At 40.8% G+C, this 19,324-nt stretch overlaps 1 protein-coding gene across 6 annotated transcripts in view; it reads left to right on the top strand.

Moving 5' to 3' along the window:
- TENM2 (teneurin transmembrane protein 2) overlaps nucleotides 1-19,324 on the top strand; it is a 1,386,931-nt gene that overhangs the window by 1,186,123 nt on the left and 181,484 nt on the right. For all 6 annotated transcript variants that reach the window (XM_032158572.2, XM_032158571.2, XM_058440114.1 and 3 more), the window contains one exon: nucleotides 688-893. In XM_032158572.2, coding sequence (XP_032014463.1) covers nucleotides 688-893 — 206 coding nt within the window. The remainder of the gene's footprint in view (nucleotides 1-687; nucleotides 894-19,324) is intronic.

Consider the following 19,324-nt stretch of genomic DNA (forward strand, 5'->3'; position numbering starts at 1 on the left):
GTTTTTAAGAACTCCACTTTAAAAATAGATATTTTTGGAATTCCTATTATTAAAGTTCTGAAGGATGCTGAGTGTAGGCAACCAATATTTTCAACATAAGCAATTTTAAATAATGCACTAGAGATGCGTTTATATAAATGAAGGAGAGATGTTGTTTCTCTGTGGTTCTTAGACTTCTCCCTCTAACTCAAGATCTGCTTGAGTTTCAAGTCTTCGTTTTCTACTGAGTTGTTTTATTTATTCTGGGCTGATTTTTGTTGAAAATGTCAGAGTATATTTGTGTCTAGAAAGAATAATGAAAGGCTACAAGAATTAAATTTGGTGCCAAATTAACATCACCCTCCCCTCCCCTGCTGATAATTTTTACATCCCAGTCACATTTGGGGTAGTTGGAAGCTTTACATGTATTTATCAGGCTCCAGATCTGATTATATTTGATCAGTAAAGAGTAATCACATAATTTTAGAAAGCATTGTGCCAAGATTTCAGATGCCCTGGGGTGTGCATTTATAGCTTTGTTACTTGAAACCTAATGTTTTAGCTGTAACTTAAAAAGAAACTTGCTGTGAGTTTAATGTTAATATTAAAACAAAAAAAAAAACCTGGCATGTAATTAAACAGAAACATAGAGCCAACTAATCTATACACATCATTGACTGATATTTATTCCTTTTTTTTTTTTTTCAGTGCCCTGGTCGTTGAAAAACAGCAGCATAGACAGTGGTGAAGCAGAAGTTGGTCGGCGGGTAACACAAGAAGTCCCACCAGGGGTGTTTTGGAGGTCACAAATTCACATCAGTCAGCCCCAGTTCTTAAAGTTCAACATCTCCCTCGGGAAGGACGCTCTCTTTGGTGTTTACATAAGAAGAGGACTTCCACCATCTCATGCCCAGGTATGACCGTGTTTGATGTAATCAAGCGTTTAAAAAAAAAATATATATATATATATATATATGTATGTATGCCACTTCACACCCGCTACAATGCCTATAATTAAAAGATGGACAATAAAAATGTTGGCGAGAGTGTGGAGAAATGAGAACCCTTGTACATTGCTGGTGGGAATGTGAAATGGTGCAGCTGTTGTGGAAAAGAGACAGTTTTTCACAAAGTTAAATGTAGAGTTACCATATGATTGAGCGATTCCACTTCTAGGTATATACCCAGAGAAAATTGAAAACACCATTTTCTTACAAAAACGTATATATCAATGTTCATCATAGCCTTATTTATGATAGGCAAACAGTGGAACCAACCCAAATGTCCAACTGGTGAATGGCTAAACAAAATCCGACGTAGCCATACCATTAGTCAGATATAGAAAGGAATGGAGTATTGTTACGTGCTACAACATGGATGAACTTTAAAAACACTATGCAAAGTGAAAGAAGCCAGATACCAAAGGCCACATATTGCATGATTCCATTTATGTGTATTGTCCAGAATAAGCAAATACATAGAAACAGAAAGGAGGTTAGTGGTTGCCAGGAACTGGGAATTGGGGCTGACTGCCGTGGGGTTTTTGGGGTGGTGATAGTAATGGCCTGAAATGAGGTGATGGTTTACCCAACATAGTGAATACACTCAAGCCATGGCATTGTAAAATCACAAAACCTACCCACCTTACAGTTATTCACAGTGTCCTATGAATTTTATCTCCAAAAAATAAACGCTAATATCCCAACCTGATGAAAACAGCTTTACTAGGTTTAGGGGTTAATCACTGGGTACTTTCTGTTCAGATGTTCTGGTTATTGGATTAATTTGTTAAAATATCACTAGGAGACATCTCAGTATATGTGAAAAGAATAATGTAACATAAACTAAAATTCAGCAGGTGTTTCTCTGTGGCTCCCCTGTACTAAGTTCCTTGGGAAGTCCTTGGCACTATGAAAGTGAGATTATTCACAGCGTTGGAAGTGAAGAGATTGGATTACATTACGGATTTCATTATTTTTTCTCTCATTCTTCTCTTAGTTTGTCGTGGTAGAAGTTCTATTATTATACATAACACCTGGGGTAAATTAACACCTACCTAGTTTGGTTTTCTTTTCCAATAAGAATTGTATATCCTGTGAAAAAACCAGTGGGTTTTTCCTGCCTCATATGCCCTCGAACCCAGGAAGAACATAAGGTACATTAGGAAAAAACTCAAAACATGCATATATCCAGTCAAAGCTGACTTTGAAATGTGTTGGAAAGGCAATTCATCTAGAAAATTCAATTGGAAGAACTTAAAGCTAAAAAAAACCATTGGCAAATGCAAGGTAGTCAGGCTACAATTTCTTTACCTTCAGCTTATGGCAGACATTGCTAATCCATGACAGCACTTTTCCTTACTGAGCCCAGTGCACACATACCTCCCATATAACTCTTAAGGCAGCCACTATCAATCGACCATCGTTGGCTCTCAAGATGAAACTGATTTGCAATCCCATCTTTACAGCCTAAAATGATCAATATAAGAACTGAAAGGACTATTTCTTTTCTGAGCAGGGAAAGCTGTGTAGGTTTTTATGATCATACACAGCCCGTGCTATAGGGACCAATATGTAATGTGGTAATCAATGAGTCCTCCATCCATCCATCCATCCATCCATCCAGAAAAAATATTTATAGGGCTAGACACTGATTATCTGGAGATGAGTTAACACAGCCCCTGACCAAGCAGAACTCTTGATAACAGAAATCATATCTGCTTGTCAAAGAGATTCTCTTCAAGACAAGGAGAGGAGTTCAGCTGAAAGGAATCCCTGGCGCATTTCTGTAGCTTCTGGACAGGCTGCAGGGTGCTGCTCTGAGAAGTTATGCAAATTGTTAGGTGGTGTCCTTGACCTTCAGGCTCCACTGATTCTCTTGTAGCAAAATGAAGGATTTACAGTAGTGAAATCTACTTATCGGCATTATTGAGGTAAGTGTGAGCATGCTTCTGGGCATAGCTGAGCATAACTTTCCTCTCAACCGGTTGCATGCAAGGAGCTTTGCTAAGAAAACTACTTCTTCCCCACATTACCCCCAAAGCTCTGCTTGCCCCCTTCTCTTGCATGCTCCAGGAAACCAGAATCATGGAAAAGCCAATGATCATGGCAAGTCAAGTTGGTAACTCTCTGTAACTGAGTGGTAGTGGACAGCAGGCAGAAACATACTCTACCCGGCTTCCCTGCTGTTCTGACATTCAGGACTCAAATCCTCAATGACAATGTCTTTTCTTCCTTTGTGGCTATGCCGCACTGTCCATCTCCTGCCTAGACTGTGATTGTTCTAGTGATTGTCCTCTCAAAATAGCTCCGCTCCAGAGACAGCCCCATCGCACATTTCAAGGGAAGGGAAATGAATAGGCATGGGCTGATGTGTGCTGAGGTTTCAGTCCAGCTGCCAGTTTGAAAGTTCACTGTGTGTTGAGGGGTCAAGTAAGCAAGGCACCGTGCCGATGCTTAGAAATTCACAAGACAGGTACAATATAGGGGCGCTGTTTTCAAAAAAGAAAGAAAGAAAGAAAAAACTCCGTTATGTATTCTCACATTCATTCGCTGTCATTACATGCATTCATGTCCATTTGATGAGCTACATTTCCTCAAGGAGACAGTGTTTAGCTCTTTGCGGGGATAGGCGACTAACGTCTCGAACCATTACAGAATTTCTCATTTTTATGGGTATATCCTATCAAGGAACATAAGTTCTATGGGGATTGGCAGTCTAGCCAAGGTGACTCATTTGAGCTGGAAAAAGAGAAAGAGAAAGAGGTGGGGTGGGGGGAGAATATGAAATTCTATTGGCTGTGCTACATGAAAGGGTTGTTTAAATTTTATTGAGTATCATGCTCTGACCAAGAGCCTACAAGGTTTAGTATCCTTGTCCAAGGATATTACATACCTGCTTAAATTTCCCAAGAAATCAGTCTGTCCCAGCTGACTTTTTGAAACTGGCTTTTTATAGAGATACAGAGACAACATAGCATAGGAGAAAATGTCCAGAATGTAGACTCTGCCACACATTAACCAGGGGACCTTGAGCACGTCCCTTAACTTCTCTTACCTTCAGTTTCCTTTTCTACCTATGTAACCTGCTTCACAATACTTGGTTGTAATTACACAGTAACAACAAAGGTAAGATGGGAAAACCTTTGTAAACTAAAGCACAATAGAAAGCTATGATATATGAGTGTTCTATTATACTTAGAATTTCTGTGTAGCCCTGGCAAATCCTGTATATAGATAGGCAATTATACAAATATAGATTTTTTAATAAATTAATTTTCTAGTTTCTTCATCTTTCTAAAGAAAAAACTACATTTCATTGCAGAAAAGTTTTAGAAACAGAGAAACAAAAGAAAAAAGTAAAAACACTCCTAATATAAAGCAGTCCCCTTTTGCTAAATGTTTATATATTATTTTTGTTATAATAAAATGTATCCATTTCAGTGAAAAAAAAAAAAAGAACCTAGAATAATGGTAGCTTCAAAGAACAAAGGTTTTTGGTTTTGTTTTCTTGTTTATGCTACACCATTAGTGGCTTTCAAACAGGGGTGATTTTACCCTGCCCCCACTCCCACCCTGGAAACATTTGACAACGCCTGGAAATAGTTCTGGCTGTCACACTGTGAGGAGGTTGCTACTAGTACCTAGTGGATAGAGGCCAAGGATGCTGCTAAACACCCTGCAGTGCACAGGGAAGCCCCAACACAAAGAATTAACACTAGCTTCAAGGGCTAATAGTGCCGAGGTTAGAAAACCCTGCTTCACATGTCCCTCTTAGGTTAACGAGAACTTTGCTCAATGTCAACCTCATTCAAGGACACAGACCTGTAAAACTTCTACTATCAGGAACAAAGAAAGGAGTATATGGAGAATTGTGTACCAATTCCTACAGAACTCTGCTTGGAAGTCACGCATATCATTTAAGCCCTTCTTATATCAACCAAAGCAGTCACATCGTAACTTTAGTGGAGGAGGACGTACCATCGGATGGTGTCCCCTGGAAGGAGCACCAGAAATATCATTGAAGATCCCTAATGACTTAAACATAAAATGTTGTGAGACCTGTCCTAGTGGCTGGCCTTTGTGTGCATCCTCAATCCTTTTCTTGAAAATAAACCCTTAAGGATTTTATTTATATTCCCAAATTGTCCTGAAAATGTGTACCAATTACACTCCTACTCACCAGAAGCATTGTGGAAATGCCCATTTTATTTACTTGAACACTTGCATAAATGTAATATTATTGTTTCTAAAGCTGCCAATTTTAAAGGTAGGTATTATATTGCGCTTTAAATGCAGCAGTTTTAACTTCATGCATTGCATTTTTAAAGACACAGACGAAAAAAAAAAAGCCAATCTAAGTCATTCTTAGCCTACTAACTCGAATTCTTATGGGGATGGTATTTGTACAGTGGAAGCCTAATGCACCTTGCCAGATATCTGAAATCCTACAAACTTTGTCAGATTTTCTCAGCCCCGGTTCCAGAAAGGTAACAGACTGAAGAAAAAGAATAATCTGACCTGGCTACAGTGCTAGGCGTCAAAGAAAATCTCAGAGGCAGTTGCAGCAAGTCAGAATCTTGGGTGGTTAAGGCAGTGAGCAAGTTTGCTTGACAGTTCATCACTGATTGCTACTGGTATGTCAAGCCAAGTAAAATCCTTTGCAAGAACAAGTCAATAATTGGCAAATTAGGTACATGATTAACCGGAGGAAACAAGATGCAGTTACCACTTGGGAGCCCTGCTGGGACTTCACCTTCTCCGCAATCCTGTTTAGCAAATATTAAAAATGCCTATTTCATCACTCAGACCGATGGAGCCAGGAGGCAACTTAAAAGTATACAATGGGCTTACAGCTCCAGCAAGTTGATTAAAAGAGATTCTAGGGATTGAATGGCAGTAAGACAGGAGCAGATGCTGATACCCCCTAATGCTTTATGCTGAGAGGTATCTATGGGATGGGAAGTAAAATTATCCACACATTAAACTCATTAGCCAACAGGGGGGAACAGTTTAAGAGACCACAAATTTTCCCATGATCATACCAAATAAATGCAAATATGGCAGATTGGGCATATGTGGACCAAGATAAAATGAGCTGAGCAAATATTTCTATTTGTCCTCATCAGCGGAATTCCCCTAATGACATTTTTTAAAAGCAGATTTATAGATGGTGTTAGTGGTATTAGTCTTTGCCAGCTCAGGTTTATTCCTTTTCATTTCAGATCCTCATTTGAAAATGAACTCTGTCTTTCCTTGTCCCCTTCTTTCTTGCCTAAGTGAGCAAACCTGCACGTGGTTTCAATTAGATGTGGGACTAACTGCGTTCCTGGGATGCTGGGGTGCCTGGCTGTTTGGAGCTCCCTGGCTCTGTCATCTTGCCACTCTCTCTTTACCCTCTCAGTGCCCATTGACCAGTCAAATAGGTTCCACTGGGCCTCACCTTGCACATGGAGCTGAAATGTGGAGGCAGTGCCAGGGTTTGGCTGTCAGCTTGCATAGCACATCAACTCGCGCTTTGCAGAAGCCCCTGATATGAAGTTTCATTTCATTTTGGAGGAAGCCAGATCCTTACAGGCATATTTTTCAGAACCTTCCTTTCCAAAGGAGCTCGAGCTGTAGAGAACAATTGTGTGAAACCAAGAGAACCTTGGTTTCTTCTGCATTGGACTGAAAGTGCTTTTGGAAAGGACTTTCTGGAGAGGCCCCTTCTGGTTAGCTGGTGGCATCCTAACAGGAGACAGGAACTGAAACTGCCATCTGAGTCAGTGGGCACCCTCCTGGACAGCTACTGAGCAGAGCAAGGAGAAATGTCATGGCATGCTTGAGTCTGGAAAGAGAACTAGTGTGAAGGGTGCACAGGAGGACACCGTGGATGTTTTACAGGAAGGACGAGGCTTGAGTTCACGGAACTCAGAGAGAAGGCAGCAACAGAGAAAACAGGAATGAGTTCAGAGGGGCAGCACCAACTCACACATTTAGACAGAAGAGAGTCTTGGAGGTGCTGTAATTCAGGAGTTTGCAAATTTTCAAAGCAAAGGATCTTTATCCTCAGGTGAAATCTTACATAGAACTCTATATATAAAAAGATGAAAGTGACAGTTTTATTAGCATAGAGTTTACAGTTCAAATCCATGTTTAGTATTATAATGTTAATCTCTGTGTATGTATGTGTATTAATAAATCACATGTATAAATATATATGTGTGGATATAAATCTAGAGAAAGAGAGAGAGAGACTAAACCCATGAGAGTGGTCACCTCTAGGAATAGTCAAGAAGAATAGGACTGGGAATTAGGTTTTAAGAGTACTTACTTTTATCGATAAAAACATATTAAAGGATAGACAAGTCCCCCATCCCCCAGTCTCCAACATACACACACACATACTGGATATAATTCCACAAAATCTTAACATGTATTCATTTGAGCGGTTGTAATATGGGTATCTTTTATACTTCTCTTAATTTCTGTAATCTCTCTCTCTCTCTCTCTCTCTGTGTGTGTGTGTATGTGTATGAGTGTGTGTGTTTAATAAGTGAATATGTAACAAGGTTGAGTCTATTTTCAGTAAAACAAAGAAAGGATATAGATGACACCTGTAATTCCAGTCACTTTCTCAAGATTCCATTTATTTATATACTTTGTGCTTTTTTGCAATTTTGAGAAAAACCATAATGAATCTATACAAGTACTTGTGAATAGCAATAGTATTCCCTTTAATCATTTCCCTTACAGACTGGAAATACTCTTCAATTAGATTGATCCAGAAGCTTGAAAGAGGAGTAAAAGGAAATGATTGTTTCAAGGTTAAATCACTTAAAATATCGAACAACTACTCACGTCCCTTGTCTTAGATATAAAAATAGGGGAGTTGCACCCAAGCTTTGAAACTCTCCTTATTTGAAAAAAAATCACCATTATAGGACATATCACACAGTCATTTGGAATTCCACTCCTGATTTTACATCCTGAATCAAACATGTGCCTCTGCTCTGCCTGGCATTTAGTTGAACAGTATCCATCAGTGCAATTGCTTGTACGACTTTATCTGAGCAGACACACATCGGCCTGGATTGAAAGAAAGCCTAGTACAGATCTTTAAGCTTCCTGATAAATGACAGTTACAGAAGCTCAATGTATGCTGAGAGATGTTAGGAAAAGCTTTGTTCCAAGGTCTTCACAAAAATTAATGGCTTCTAAAATGTTCATTGAAGCCCCTCTCAGTGAGGATGCTTTGTAGGGAAGCTAAAGTTGTTCTGAGACGACAATATTCATTAATCATTCATCCCAGCTCTTATAAAAATATCCTGCACTCAGAGATCCCTCTCCATTTAACATGATGTCTAAACCCACTGGGAATAATAGCCAGCACTATCTGAGGGCCACAGTGTAACAGGGACTGATTGTTCCATGTGCATTATCTTGTTTTATCTTCACAACACCATATGAGCTAGGTAGCATTAGTGGCAGTCCCCTTTTACAGATGGAAGAACTGAGACAGAGGTTATGGGCTCAAAGCTGGGATGTGGATCTAGCAGCCAGACCCCTTCCTCTTCCTTCTCTCTGGGGCTCAGTCACTTCTAGGAGCATCTACAGAACAACATAAACACAGTTGTTTACGGAGTAAAATTACACCTGCTGCCAAAAACAGGGATTTTATCAAGTCAAGGAGAATGGTGGTGGGGATCTTCTTGAATGTGTCAGAGGAAAGGCTTGGTAAATATGGATCTGGCTGAGGTAGCACAGTTAAACACGGAGGCGGAGAAGATTAACAAAGAAGGTGATAAGATCGGCACATCAAAGAGGGTGATTATAAAAAACGTAAAGAGAGATCCTGGGAAATTTGATGAAGATATCCCATCTGCTTACAGAAATGCTCTTTTTGATTCTGTTGCACTTGTCAAACTAAGTGATGCTGCACTGTCCTGTGTGTTTCATTGATTCTAAGATGCATAAAATGCTCCTCTTTTGACATCTCTAAAAACAGCATGTGTTTTGCTATCGATGAGGCTGATGGAACAAAATGTGTGCTTACATGTTTTTGTGTATGTATGAAAATTCAGTGTTCATTCTCACAACTAAAGCATAGTTGCAAATATAACCTGAATTTCCCTAAATATGATAAAAAATAAACTTTTTGGCAGGGTTTCCTTTTCTAAGATAAAGTTCTAATCAAACATTTTTCCATTTGTTAAATTTGTGTATTTCCATTTGTGTATTCATTTTAAGTGGCCTCTTACGAATTCCAATGATTCCCAGATAACTAGATCCTACCATATAAATCAAGTCAGTGTGGGGTTGAGTTCTAATTTTTAAAATATCTAAATACTTATTTAGAAAATAAACTTTAGGCCAGCTGTGGTGGCTCATGCCTATAATCCTGGCACTCTGGGAAATCAAGGCGGGAGGAACACTTGAGCCCAGGATATCAAGACCACCCTGAACAGCAAAGTGAGACTTCATCTCTACCAAAAAAAAAAAAAAAATTTAATTAGCCAGATATGGTGGTATCTGCCCATAGTCCCAGCTACTTGGGAGGCTGAGATGGGAGGATTGCTTGAGCCCAGGATGTCAAGGCTGCAGTGAGCCCTGATTGTGCCACTCCAGCCTGGGCAAAAGAGTGAGACCCTGTCAGAAAGAAAGAAAGGAAGAAAGAAAGAAAAAAGGAAGGAAGGAAGAAAAGAAAGAAAAGAAAGAAAAAGGGAAGGAAGGAAGGAAGGAAGGAAGGAAAGAAGAGAAAAGAAAAAGAAAAAGAAACCGCTGTGGAACTGCTGCTGTTCCAGAAAGAAGGAAAAGAAAAAGAAAAAGAGAAAGAGCAAGAAACCGCTGTGGAACTGCTGCTGCTCCAGACAGGAACAGCTGGAGAGCCTGGGCAGAAGGAGTGTAGACCAGTCCAAACTATCTGACTCTGAACTCCACCCTCCAATACTTCCAAGCTGTATGACCTTGGGCAAGTCATTCAGCCTTTCTGTGCCTCACTTACCTCATCTGTAAACTGGAGATGATATTATGTGCTCAGAGCAATATTGGATGCAAATGAAGTAATCTTTATAAAGCACTTAGATTCACGCTGGCACATAGAAATGGTGTAAGCTATTATTATTATGGTTTCAAAGCATTCATGACACACAACCCCAAACAAACAAAACAGATTTCAATTTTTTTAAAGATAACTTTTATTTGTGTTTTTTCTCATTATAAAGTAAGACGTGGTGATGATAGGAAAAACAGAAAACCTTAACATTTTTGAGTGTATTTTCCAGACTGTTTTCTGTTCACATCTAGTCATCATTTTTACAAACACAGGATATACCACACACACAGCATTTTTACCCGGAGTCTTTGCTTAATAATAGATGGAGGACATCTTTCCAAGTCTGAATATTTTTCCATAAACTCATTTTAAATGCCTCAAAATAGTCCATTGTCTTGAATAAAATTTTTTTCAAGCAATCCTCCTTTTTCAATATGATAAATCATTCTACAGTAAACATTCTTTCAGGTCTATGTTCTTGTATTTGTAATAATTTCCTTGTGATGAATTCTTGGAGTGGAATTGCCAGCTCAAAGGATTTTATAATACATCAAGGTGTTATAACAACAATAATAACCATGAGAGCACCTCACATTAATTGAGTGCTTACCATGAGCCGAGCTGAACTCACAGTGCCCCTTAGGGGTGGGGACTTTTATTATTCCCACTTTGGGTATGAGAGAGCAGAACTCAGAGCTGAAGACTTGTGCAAAGTTACACTGCAGCCTGGTGAAAGGTGCAGCTCATGCTTCAAGAGAAGCTGCGCAGTGCCTGTGCTTCTGTTCCTCGTTAGGGCTTGGGAAGTCATTTTGTGACTGGACACATCCCCAGTTTGCTCCCTCTTCTTGGTGATATGATTGATATATTTTCACAGCCAGCCCACACTCGGCCCTCCTATTGATCTTGGGAGGACAAGGAGCCAAATGTGGCATTTGATAAACCATTGCTAAAGACAATTAGATGGGAATGTGCGGTAAATAAGAAATCACATCAGCAAGGCACTGAGAGGTAAAACATTCTTCTGGCCCCATGGTGCAGCCTTTGTGCACCTTGGAATACCCTTGAAATGCTCATCAGTTTCACTGACCTTGACCCCAAGGCTCTGTGAGGTCAACATTATGGCTCACTTGGTCTTCAGAGCAATACCTTCTACCCTTCTCTTGGGTTGGATCAAAAGGCAGCATCATGAGGGCATGACCTTGTGAGAAGATGAAATATAAAATCAATCCATTCTTGCGCTCAACAAATACTCATTGAATGTCTGTACCAGGGATACAGTGATTGAAAGCATCCACTCTGCCTTTAAGGAGATGGAGACCTGACAAGTTAAGAAATGATGGCAACATCAAGTGGGGAGGGTCATGAGATGCAGTCCAGGGTGGAGGATAAGAGCTGACACTCTACAATCATCCTGGTCTGGGTTTGAATCTTATCTCTCCTATGAAGTGTTTCTGGATGAGTCTCTCTAGATTTAGTTTCAACATCCAGAAAATGAGGACTATACCTCATCAGGCTGTTGTAAGAATAAATGAGATAATGCCCAGGAAATGGTAAGCACCCCATGGAGATCAATCAATCTAACTGGTCCACAACACTTATAGCTCACTCTCAGGTAGCCTAGCAACAAGGCGGCTCTCCAGGGAGAACAGCAAGGATGCTGGCCGATACCAGTACTGATAAGCAAACTGCGCTTCAGCTGGTTGTCGAGACTCTAGTATAGACTGCAAAGCTCAGTCTTCCTACTCAGTCAAGTGACTCCTGTTTCCTCCCCATCCTTCTATGAATAGGAGAGGTAGCAGAGGTTTGGGGTGCTTCTCCGAGGGACACAGTGCACACTGCATCTACCTGTATGCAGCCCAAGCACAGCTCTTCATGGGATGGGAGAGGTGGAATAACATTCACCCTGCTAGCACTATGCTCTTGTATGTTTCCTGGAGCCACTACTGTATGTCATTTACATGATCTGTTCCTGTCCCTCACATAACATATTCAACAAATATCAGCTATTGTTATTACTAGAGGGTTGGATACAGGAGGCTTGGGAGCATAAAAGTTGGCCACCACTTTTAACCTGTGAGGGATTTTAGGGCAGCCTCCTGGAGGAGAGGCTACACAAGGTGAATCTTTGAGGCTGAGTTAAGCAGGTAAAGACAAGAGAGGGCCTTTTTAAGCAGAGTGCAAACCAAGACACGCCTTGTCGTGTGGGCTGTGTTGAAGCTTCACGTAACGATTGACTGAAACTCTGCTTTGCTGTAGTCATTCTTCGCTAATGGGGACATACCTTTTCCTTTTAGAGCAGGCTCTGACAGAGCAAGAGTGACCTAGGGGGGCAGCCCCTCTGGAGGTTTAATGGCTGTGTCCCTGTGTTGAATTGTTGCATATTTGCAGCTGTGTACACAACCCCAGCTAGGAACACATGTTAAATAAAAGGAAAAAGTGGCCAAATGCCCTAAAGCTATGGGTTACCCTTCTAACTGGGAATGCACATTTTCATGTACCTGGGGAAAATCTTGTTGAAAATAAGAGATCAAGACTTACGGTTTCTAACTGTTTCCCCTGTTCTCAGAAGTTTCATGTGAGAAGGGTCAACATTCCCTGAAGGAGACCCTGTGTTCAGACAGATGCACATTCTGCCAGAGGCAGGCCATCACCTCGTAGTCAGCCAACATTTACTGAGCACCTACATGGGACATGCCAAGGGGCTGCAGCCAGGGACAGGGCAGAGCTAGCCCTGCCCTCGTGTGGCTAGTGGACAACAGCACCAATGCCTGTCCTGGAATTTCCAGGGAACTCACTCACCTATCAGGAAATGAATTGTCACTGCCTTTGCTTGGCCCAGCCTCGTTACTGTTTCTGTTGGGAGTCCCATTCTGAAACAGCTCTGAGAAGAAGGGCTGCTGGAATGTGCCAAATAGTAGTAGTGATCATATTACCTTATCCTTCCGTTGTGACACTTTACCATTTTCTATTCATTTTTCATTTCCCCTACATCACCCCCCTCCCATACCAGAGACATTGAAAATATACTCCTTTGGAACTTGAAAACCACCACTTTAGGCTTGATATATGGAGGGAGGAAATTTGGCAGAACCCATAATCTGCTTATCTTCAACCAGCAAACCACCAAAGCCCCTGCCAACCCCAGAGGGCCTTCATAGGAACCAGTAAACACACCAGGCAAGACGCTTTCCTATTATGACAAAAACAGGCTCTGGTCTCATCTTTTCAGCCTCTGAAACCCTCCACTGCCTTCCCCTCACACAAAGGGAAAAATCTGAAGCTGTTCTAGAATATCAGCTCCAGAAGGGCAGCAGCTGTTCTATTCCCTGCTGCATCTCCATCACTCACAGCTGTGGCCGTCCACAGTAGGTGCTCAGTAAACAGCTGATGGAAGATCAGTGTCTGTGGCTGGCCAGTCCCTCTGCAGTCTGGTTAACCACCAGTCTCCTCCTCACTCCCTGGACTCTGTCACATCAGCTCACTTGCTCTCCCTCAGCCGTGCCAAGCTCATTCTGCCTCCAAACATTTTGCACTGGATGTCCTCTCTTCCTGGAATGATCCACCAGATATTCAGGTGGCTCCCCCTGACTTTTTTACTCCTCATGCCTCCATAAGCCCTTTCCTGACAAGTGAATCTACAACAGAATACTCCTTCATGCTTTATGCTTTATTTTTCTTAAATCAACTTAATTTATGTATAATGTTAAAACTACCCAATGCACACTTTAAAAAATTTATTTCAATAGATTTTGGTTAACAGGTGGTGTTTGGTTCCATGAATAAGTTCTTTAGTGGTGATTTCTGAGATTTTGGTGCACCCATCACCCGAGCAGTGTACACTGTACTCAATGTGTAGTTTTTTTATCCCTCACCCCGCTTCCACCCTTTCCCCTGAGGCCTCAAAGTCCATTGTATCATTCTTATGCCTTTGTGTCCTCAAAGCTTAGCTCCCACTTATGAATGAGAACATACAATGTTTGGTTTTCCATTCCTGAGTAACTTCACTTAGAATAATGGTCTCCAATTCCATTCAGGTTGCTGTGAATGTCATTATTTCATTTCTTTTTATGTCTGAGTAGTATTCTATGGTGTGTATATGTATACCATAATTTCTTTATCCATTCGTCGATTAATGATGGGCATTTGGGCTGGTTCCACATATATATATATATATATATGTGTGTGTATATATATATATATATGTGTGTGTGTATATATATATATATATATACATATATATATATATATACCACGTTTTCTTTATCCACTTGTTGATTGATGGGGATTTGGCCTGATCCCATATTTTTGCAATTGCTAATTGTGCTGCTAAAACATGCACCAGTGCACACATTTTCTAAGTGTCCACTTTGATCCCTAAAATCTGAAAACTGTATCCACCTCAGTAAGCACCACCACAGCCATAATAGAGGACAATGCCACCACGCAACAGCTCCCCTGTGCCCCATACCAACCTCACCTCCAGGCCCAAGCAACCACTGATCTGCTTTCTGTCACTGGAGATTAGATTTGTATCCACTAGAGTTTCATATGCAAGGAATCCCGTGCTGTGGTGTCTGCCTTCTTTCACGCGCAGAATGTCAGTGAGATTCACCCATGGTGTTGTTTGTATCTGTATTAGTCTGTTCTCATGCTGCTAATAAAGACATACTTGAGACTGGGTAATTTATAAAGGAAAGGAGGTTTAATGGACTTACAGTTCCACATGGCTGGGGAGGCCTCACAATCATGGCAGAAGGCAAAGGAGGAGCAAAGGCACGTCTTACATAGTGGTGGCAGGAAAGAGAGCATTTGCAGGGGAACTCCCCTTTATAAAACCATCAGATCTCACGAGACCTATTCACTATCACGAGAACAGCACAGGAAAGTCCCACACCCATGGTTCAAATACCTCCCACTGGCTCCCTCCCACGACACGTGGGAATTATGGGAGCTACAATTCAAGATGAGATTTGGGTGAGGACACAGCCAAACCATATCAGTTTCCATGGCTTATTCCTTTTATTGCTGAGTAGATTTTCAACTGTACGTATATTCCACAATGCGTGTGACCATTCACCTGTTGATGGACATTTGGGTTGTCTGGTTTGCTTTATTTTTATTTTATTTTATTTTATTTTTGAGACAGAATCTCACTCTGTCACCCAGGCTGGAGTGCAGTGGTGTGATCTTGGCTCACTTCAACCTCTGCCTCCCAGGTTCAAGCAATTCTCCTGCCTCAGCCTCCTGCGTAGCTGGGACTACAGCTGCACCCCACCACACCGGACTAATTTTGGTATTTTTAGTAGAGACAGGGTTTCACAATGTTGGCCAGGCTGGTCTCGAACTCCTGACCTTGTAATCTGCCCACCTCGGTTTCCCAAAGTGCTGGGATTACAGGTGTGAGCCACCACACCTGGCTGGTTTGTGTTATTTTTTACTCACAGCTCTCCTCCCTCCCTGACATTATATTCCCCCTTGAAAATGTCAGCTCCAGGAGGACAGGAGCCTTGTCTGTATCATTCACTGCTGTATCCCCAGGACACAGAGCAGTGCCAGGCACATAGTGGTTACTCAATATTTGTTGAAGGAACAAATGGTTTTACATTCATTTGCCCTTGCAACATAACAGGCTTGAGAGCCATGCTTCGGATTTTTCTATGAACTCCAATTTAGGGACCCTTAGGCCTTCTAAGTGAAACCAGATGTTGGCTGGGGCTCCCCTGCCCATTAAAGACTGGGCTGAGGTAGCCTGCACCCTGTGGTCCTGTGAATACACACACGCATGTGCAAATGGGAGAGGCAGGCCAGCACCCCCCTACTGGCTGCCTGTTCATTAAGCATATTGAGAAGACTGTAATACACTGGATTAAGAGTGTCCTCTTTGAAGCTGGCTGCTTGGGTGTGAATCTCAGCCCCACCACTTACTAATTGTTGGGCAAGCTATGTAACCTCTCTGTGTCTCAGTTTCCTCATATGCAAAACAGGAATAATTTGTATTCAGTAGGGTTATTATGAGCATGAATCACTTAGAACAGTGCCTGGCCTCATTCAATGTTAACTCATAGTAGCATCAGAGCAGTTAGCAAGCAAAAATAAGAGAAAACTACAGTGTTCACTAAAATTTCCAAAAGGCATTTCCTGAAGAGATTATGTCCTTTAAGTAGTTGTGTCACCAAAACTCCACCTTGTAGGTATACCTGTCACTCTAGATATTATTTCCTTTTGGCCTAAATCTTTTTCATTTATGCAATAAAGATCTTTAGTGAGTACCTACTATGTGCCAAGCACTGTTCTAGGCACGAGGGATGCTGAGTTAACTAAAACAGACAAGTCTCCCACTCTTTTTTTTTTCAGTTGTACTTTAGATTCTAGGGTACATGTGCACAACGTGCAGGTTTGTTACATATGTGTACATGTGCCATGTTGGTGTGCTGCACCTATTAACTCGTCATTTACATTGGGTATATCTCCTAATGCTATCCCTCCCCACTCCCCCACCCCACGACAGGCCCCGGTATGTGATGTTCCCCACCCTGTGTCCAAGTGTTCTCATTGTTCAATTCCCACCTATGAGTGAGAACATACGGTGTTTGGTTTTCTGTCCTTGCGATAGTTTGCTCAGAATGATTGTTTCCAGCTTCATCCATGTCCCTACAAAGGACATGAACTCATCCTTTTTTATGGCTGCATAGTATTCCATGGTGTATATGTGCCACATTTTCTTAAACCAGTCTATCATTGATGGACAGTTGGTTTGGTTCCAATTCTTTGCTATTGTGAAAAGTGCTGCAGTAGACATACGTGTGCATGTGTCTTTATAGCAGCATGATTTATAATCCTTTGGGTATATACCCAGTAACAGGATGGCTGGGTCAAATGTTATTTCTAGTTCTAGATCCTTGAGGAATCGCCACACTGTCTTCCACAATGGTTGAACTAGTTTACACTCCCACCAACAATGTAAAGTGTTCCTATTTCTCCACATCCTCTCCAGCACCTGTTGTTTCCTGACTTTTTAGCTGATCGCCATTCTAACTGGTGTGAGATGGTATCTCATTGTGGCTTTGATTTGCATTTCTCTGATGGCCAGTGATGAGCATTTTTTCTTGTGTCTGTTGGCTGCATAAATGTCTTCTTTCATATCCCTTGCCCACTTTTTGATGGGGTTGTTTTTTTTTCTTGTACATTTGTTTAAGTTCCTTGTAGATTCTGGATATTAGCCCTTTTTCAGATAGGTAGATTGTAAAAATTTTCTCCCATTCTGTAGGTTGCCTGTTCACTCTGATGGTAGTTTCTTTTGCTGTGCAGAAGCTCTTTAATTTAATTAGGTCCCATTTGTCAATTTTGGCTTTTGTTGCCGTTGTTTTCAGTGTTTTAGTCATGAAGTCCTTGCCCATGCCTATGGCCTGAATGGTATTGCCTAGGTTTTCTTCTAGGGTTTTTATGGTTTTAGGTCTAATATTTAAGTCTTTAACCCATATTGAATTAATTTTTTTATAAGGTGTAAGGAAGGGATCCAGTTTCAGCTTTCTACATATGGCTAGCCAGTTTTCCCAGCACCATTTATTAAATAGGGAATCCTTTCCCCATTTCTTGTTTTTGTCAGGTTTGTCAAAGATCAGGTGGTTGTAGATGTGTGGTATTATTTCTGAGGGCTCTATTCTGTTCCATGGGTCTATATCTCTGTTTTGGTACCAGTACCATGCTCTTTTGGTTCCTGTAGCCTTGTAGTATAGTTTGAAGTCAGGTAGTGTGATGCCTCCAGTTTTGTTCTTTTGGCTTAGGATTGTCTTGGCAATGTGGGCTCTTTTTTGGTTCCATATGAACTTTAAAGTAGTTTTTTCCAATTCTGTGAGGAAAGTCATTGGTAGCTTGATGGGGATGGCATTGAATCTATAAATTACCTTGGGCAGTATGGCCATTTTCACAATATTGATTCTTCCTATCCGTGAACATGGAATGTTCTTCCATTTGTTTGTGTCCTCTTTTATTTCGTTGAGCAGTGGTTTGTAGTTCTCCTTGAAGAGGTCTTTCACATCCCTTATAAGTTGGATTCCTAGGTATTTTATTCTCTTTGAAGCAATTCTGAATGGGAGTTCACTCATGATTTGGCTCTCTGTTTGTCTGTTGTTGGTGTATAGGAATTCTTGTGATTTTTGCACATTGATTTTGTATCCTGAGACTTTGCTGACATTGCTTATCAGCTTAAGGAGATTTTGGGCTGAGACGTTGGGGTTTTCTAAATATACAATCATGTCATCTGCAAACAGGGACAATTTGACTTCCTCTTTTCCTAATTGAATACCCTTTATTTCTTTCTCTTGCCTGATTTTCCTGGCCAGAACTTCCAACTCTATGTTGAATAGGAGTGGTGAGAGAGGGCATCCCTGTCTTGTGCCAGTTTTCAAAGGAATGCTTCCAGTTTTTGCCCATTCAGTATGATATTGGCTGTGGGTTTGTCATAAATAGCTCTTATTATTTTGAGATATGTCCCATCAATACCTAGTTGATTGAGAGTTTTTAGCATGAAGGGCTGTTGAATTTTGTCAAAGGCCTTTTCTGCATCTATAGAGATAATCATGTGGTTTTTGTCATTGGTTCTGTTTCTGTGATGGATTACATTTATTGATTTGCATATGTTGAACAAGCCTTGCATCCCAGGGATGAAGACAACTTGATCATGGTGGATAAGCTTTTTGATGTGCTACTGGATTCGGTTTGCCAGTATTTTATTGAGGATTTTTGTATCAACGTTCATCAGGGATATTGGTCTAAAATTCTCTTTTTTTGTTGTATCTCTGCCAGGCTTTGGTATCAGGATGATGCTGGCCTCATAAAATGAGTTAGGGAGGATTCCCTCTTTTTCTATTGATTGGAATAGCTTCAGAAGGAATGGTACCAGCTCCTCTTTGTACCTCTGGTAGAATTTGGCTGTGAATCTGTCTGGTCCTGGACTTTTTTTGGTTGGTAGGCTATTAATTATTGCCTCAATTTCAGAGCCTGTTATTGGTCTATTCAGGGATTCAACTTCTTCCTGGTTTAGTCTTGGGAGGGTGTATGTGTCCAGGAATTTATCCATTTCTTCTAGATTTTCTAGTTTATTCGTGTAGAGGTGTTTATAGTATTCTCTGATGGTAGTTTGTATTTCTGTGGGATCAGTGGTGATATCCCCTTTATCATTTTTTATTGCATCTATTTGATTCTTCTCTCTTTTCTTCTTTATTAGTCTTGCTAGCAGTCTATCAATTTTGTTGATCTTTTCAAAAAACCAGCTCCTGGATTCATTGATTTTTTGAAGAGTTTTTTGTGT

The sequence above is a fragment of the Hylobates moloch genome, unplaced genomic scaffold (genome assembly GCF_009828535.3).
Source record: "Hylobates moloch isolate HMO894 unplaced genomic scaffold, HMol_V3 SCAFFOLD_6, whole genome shotgun sequence".
In the NCBI taxonomy this organism is placed as follows: domain Eukaryota; kingdom Metazoa; phylum Chordata; class Mammalia; order Primates; family Hylobatidae; genus Hylobates; species Hylobates moloch.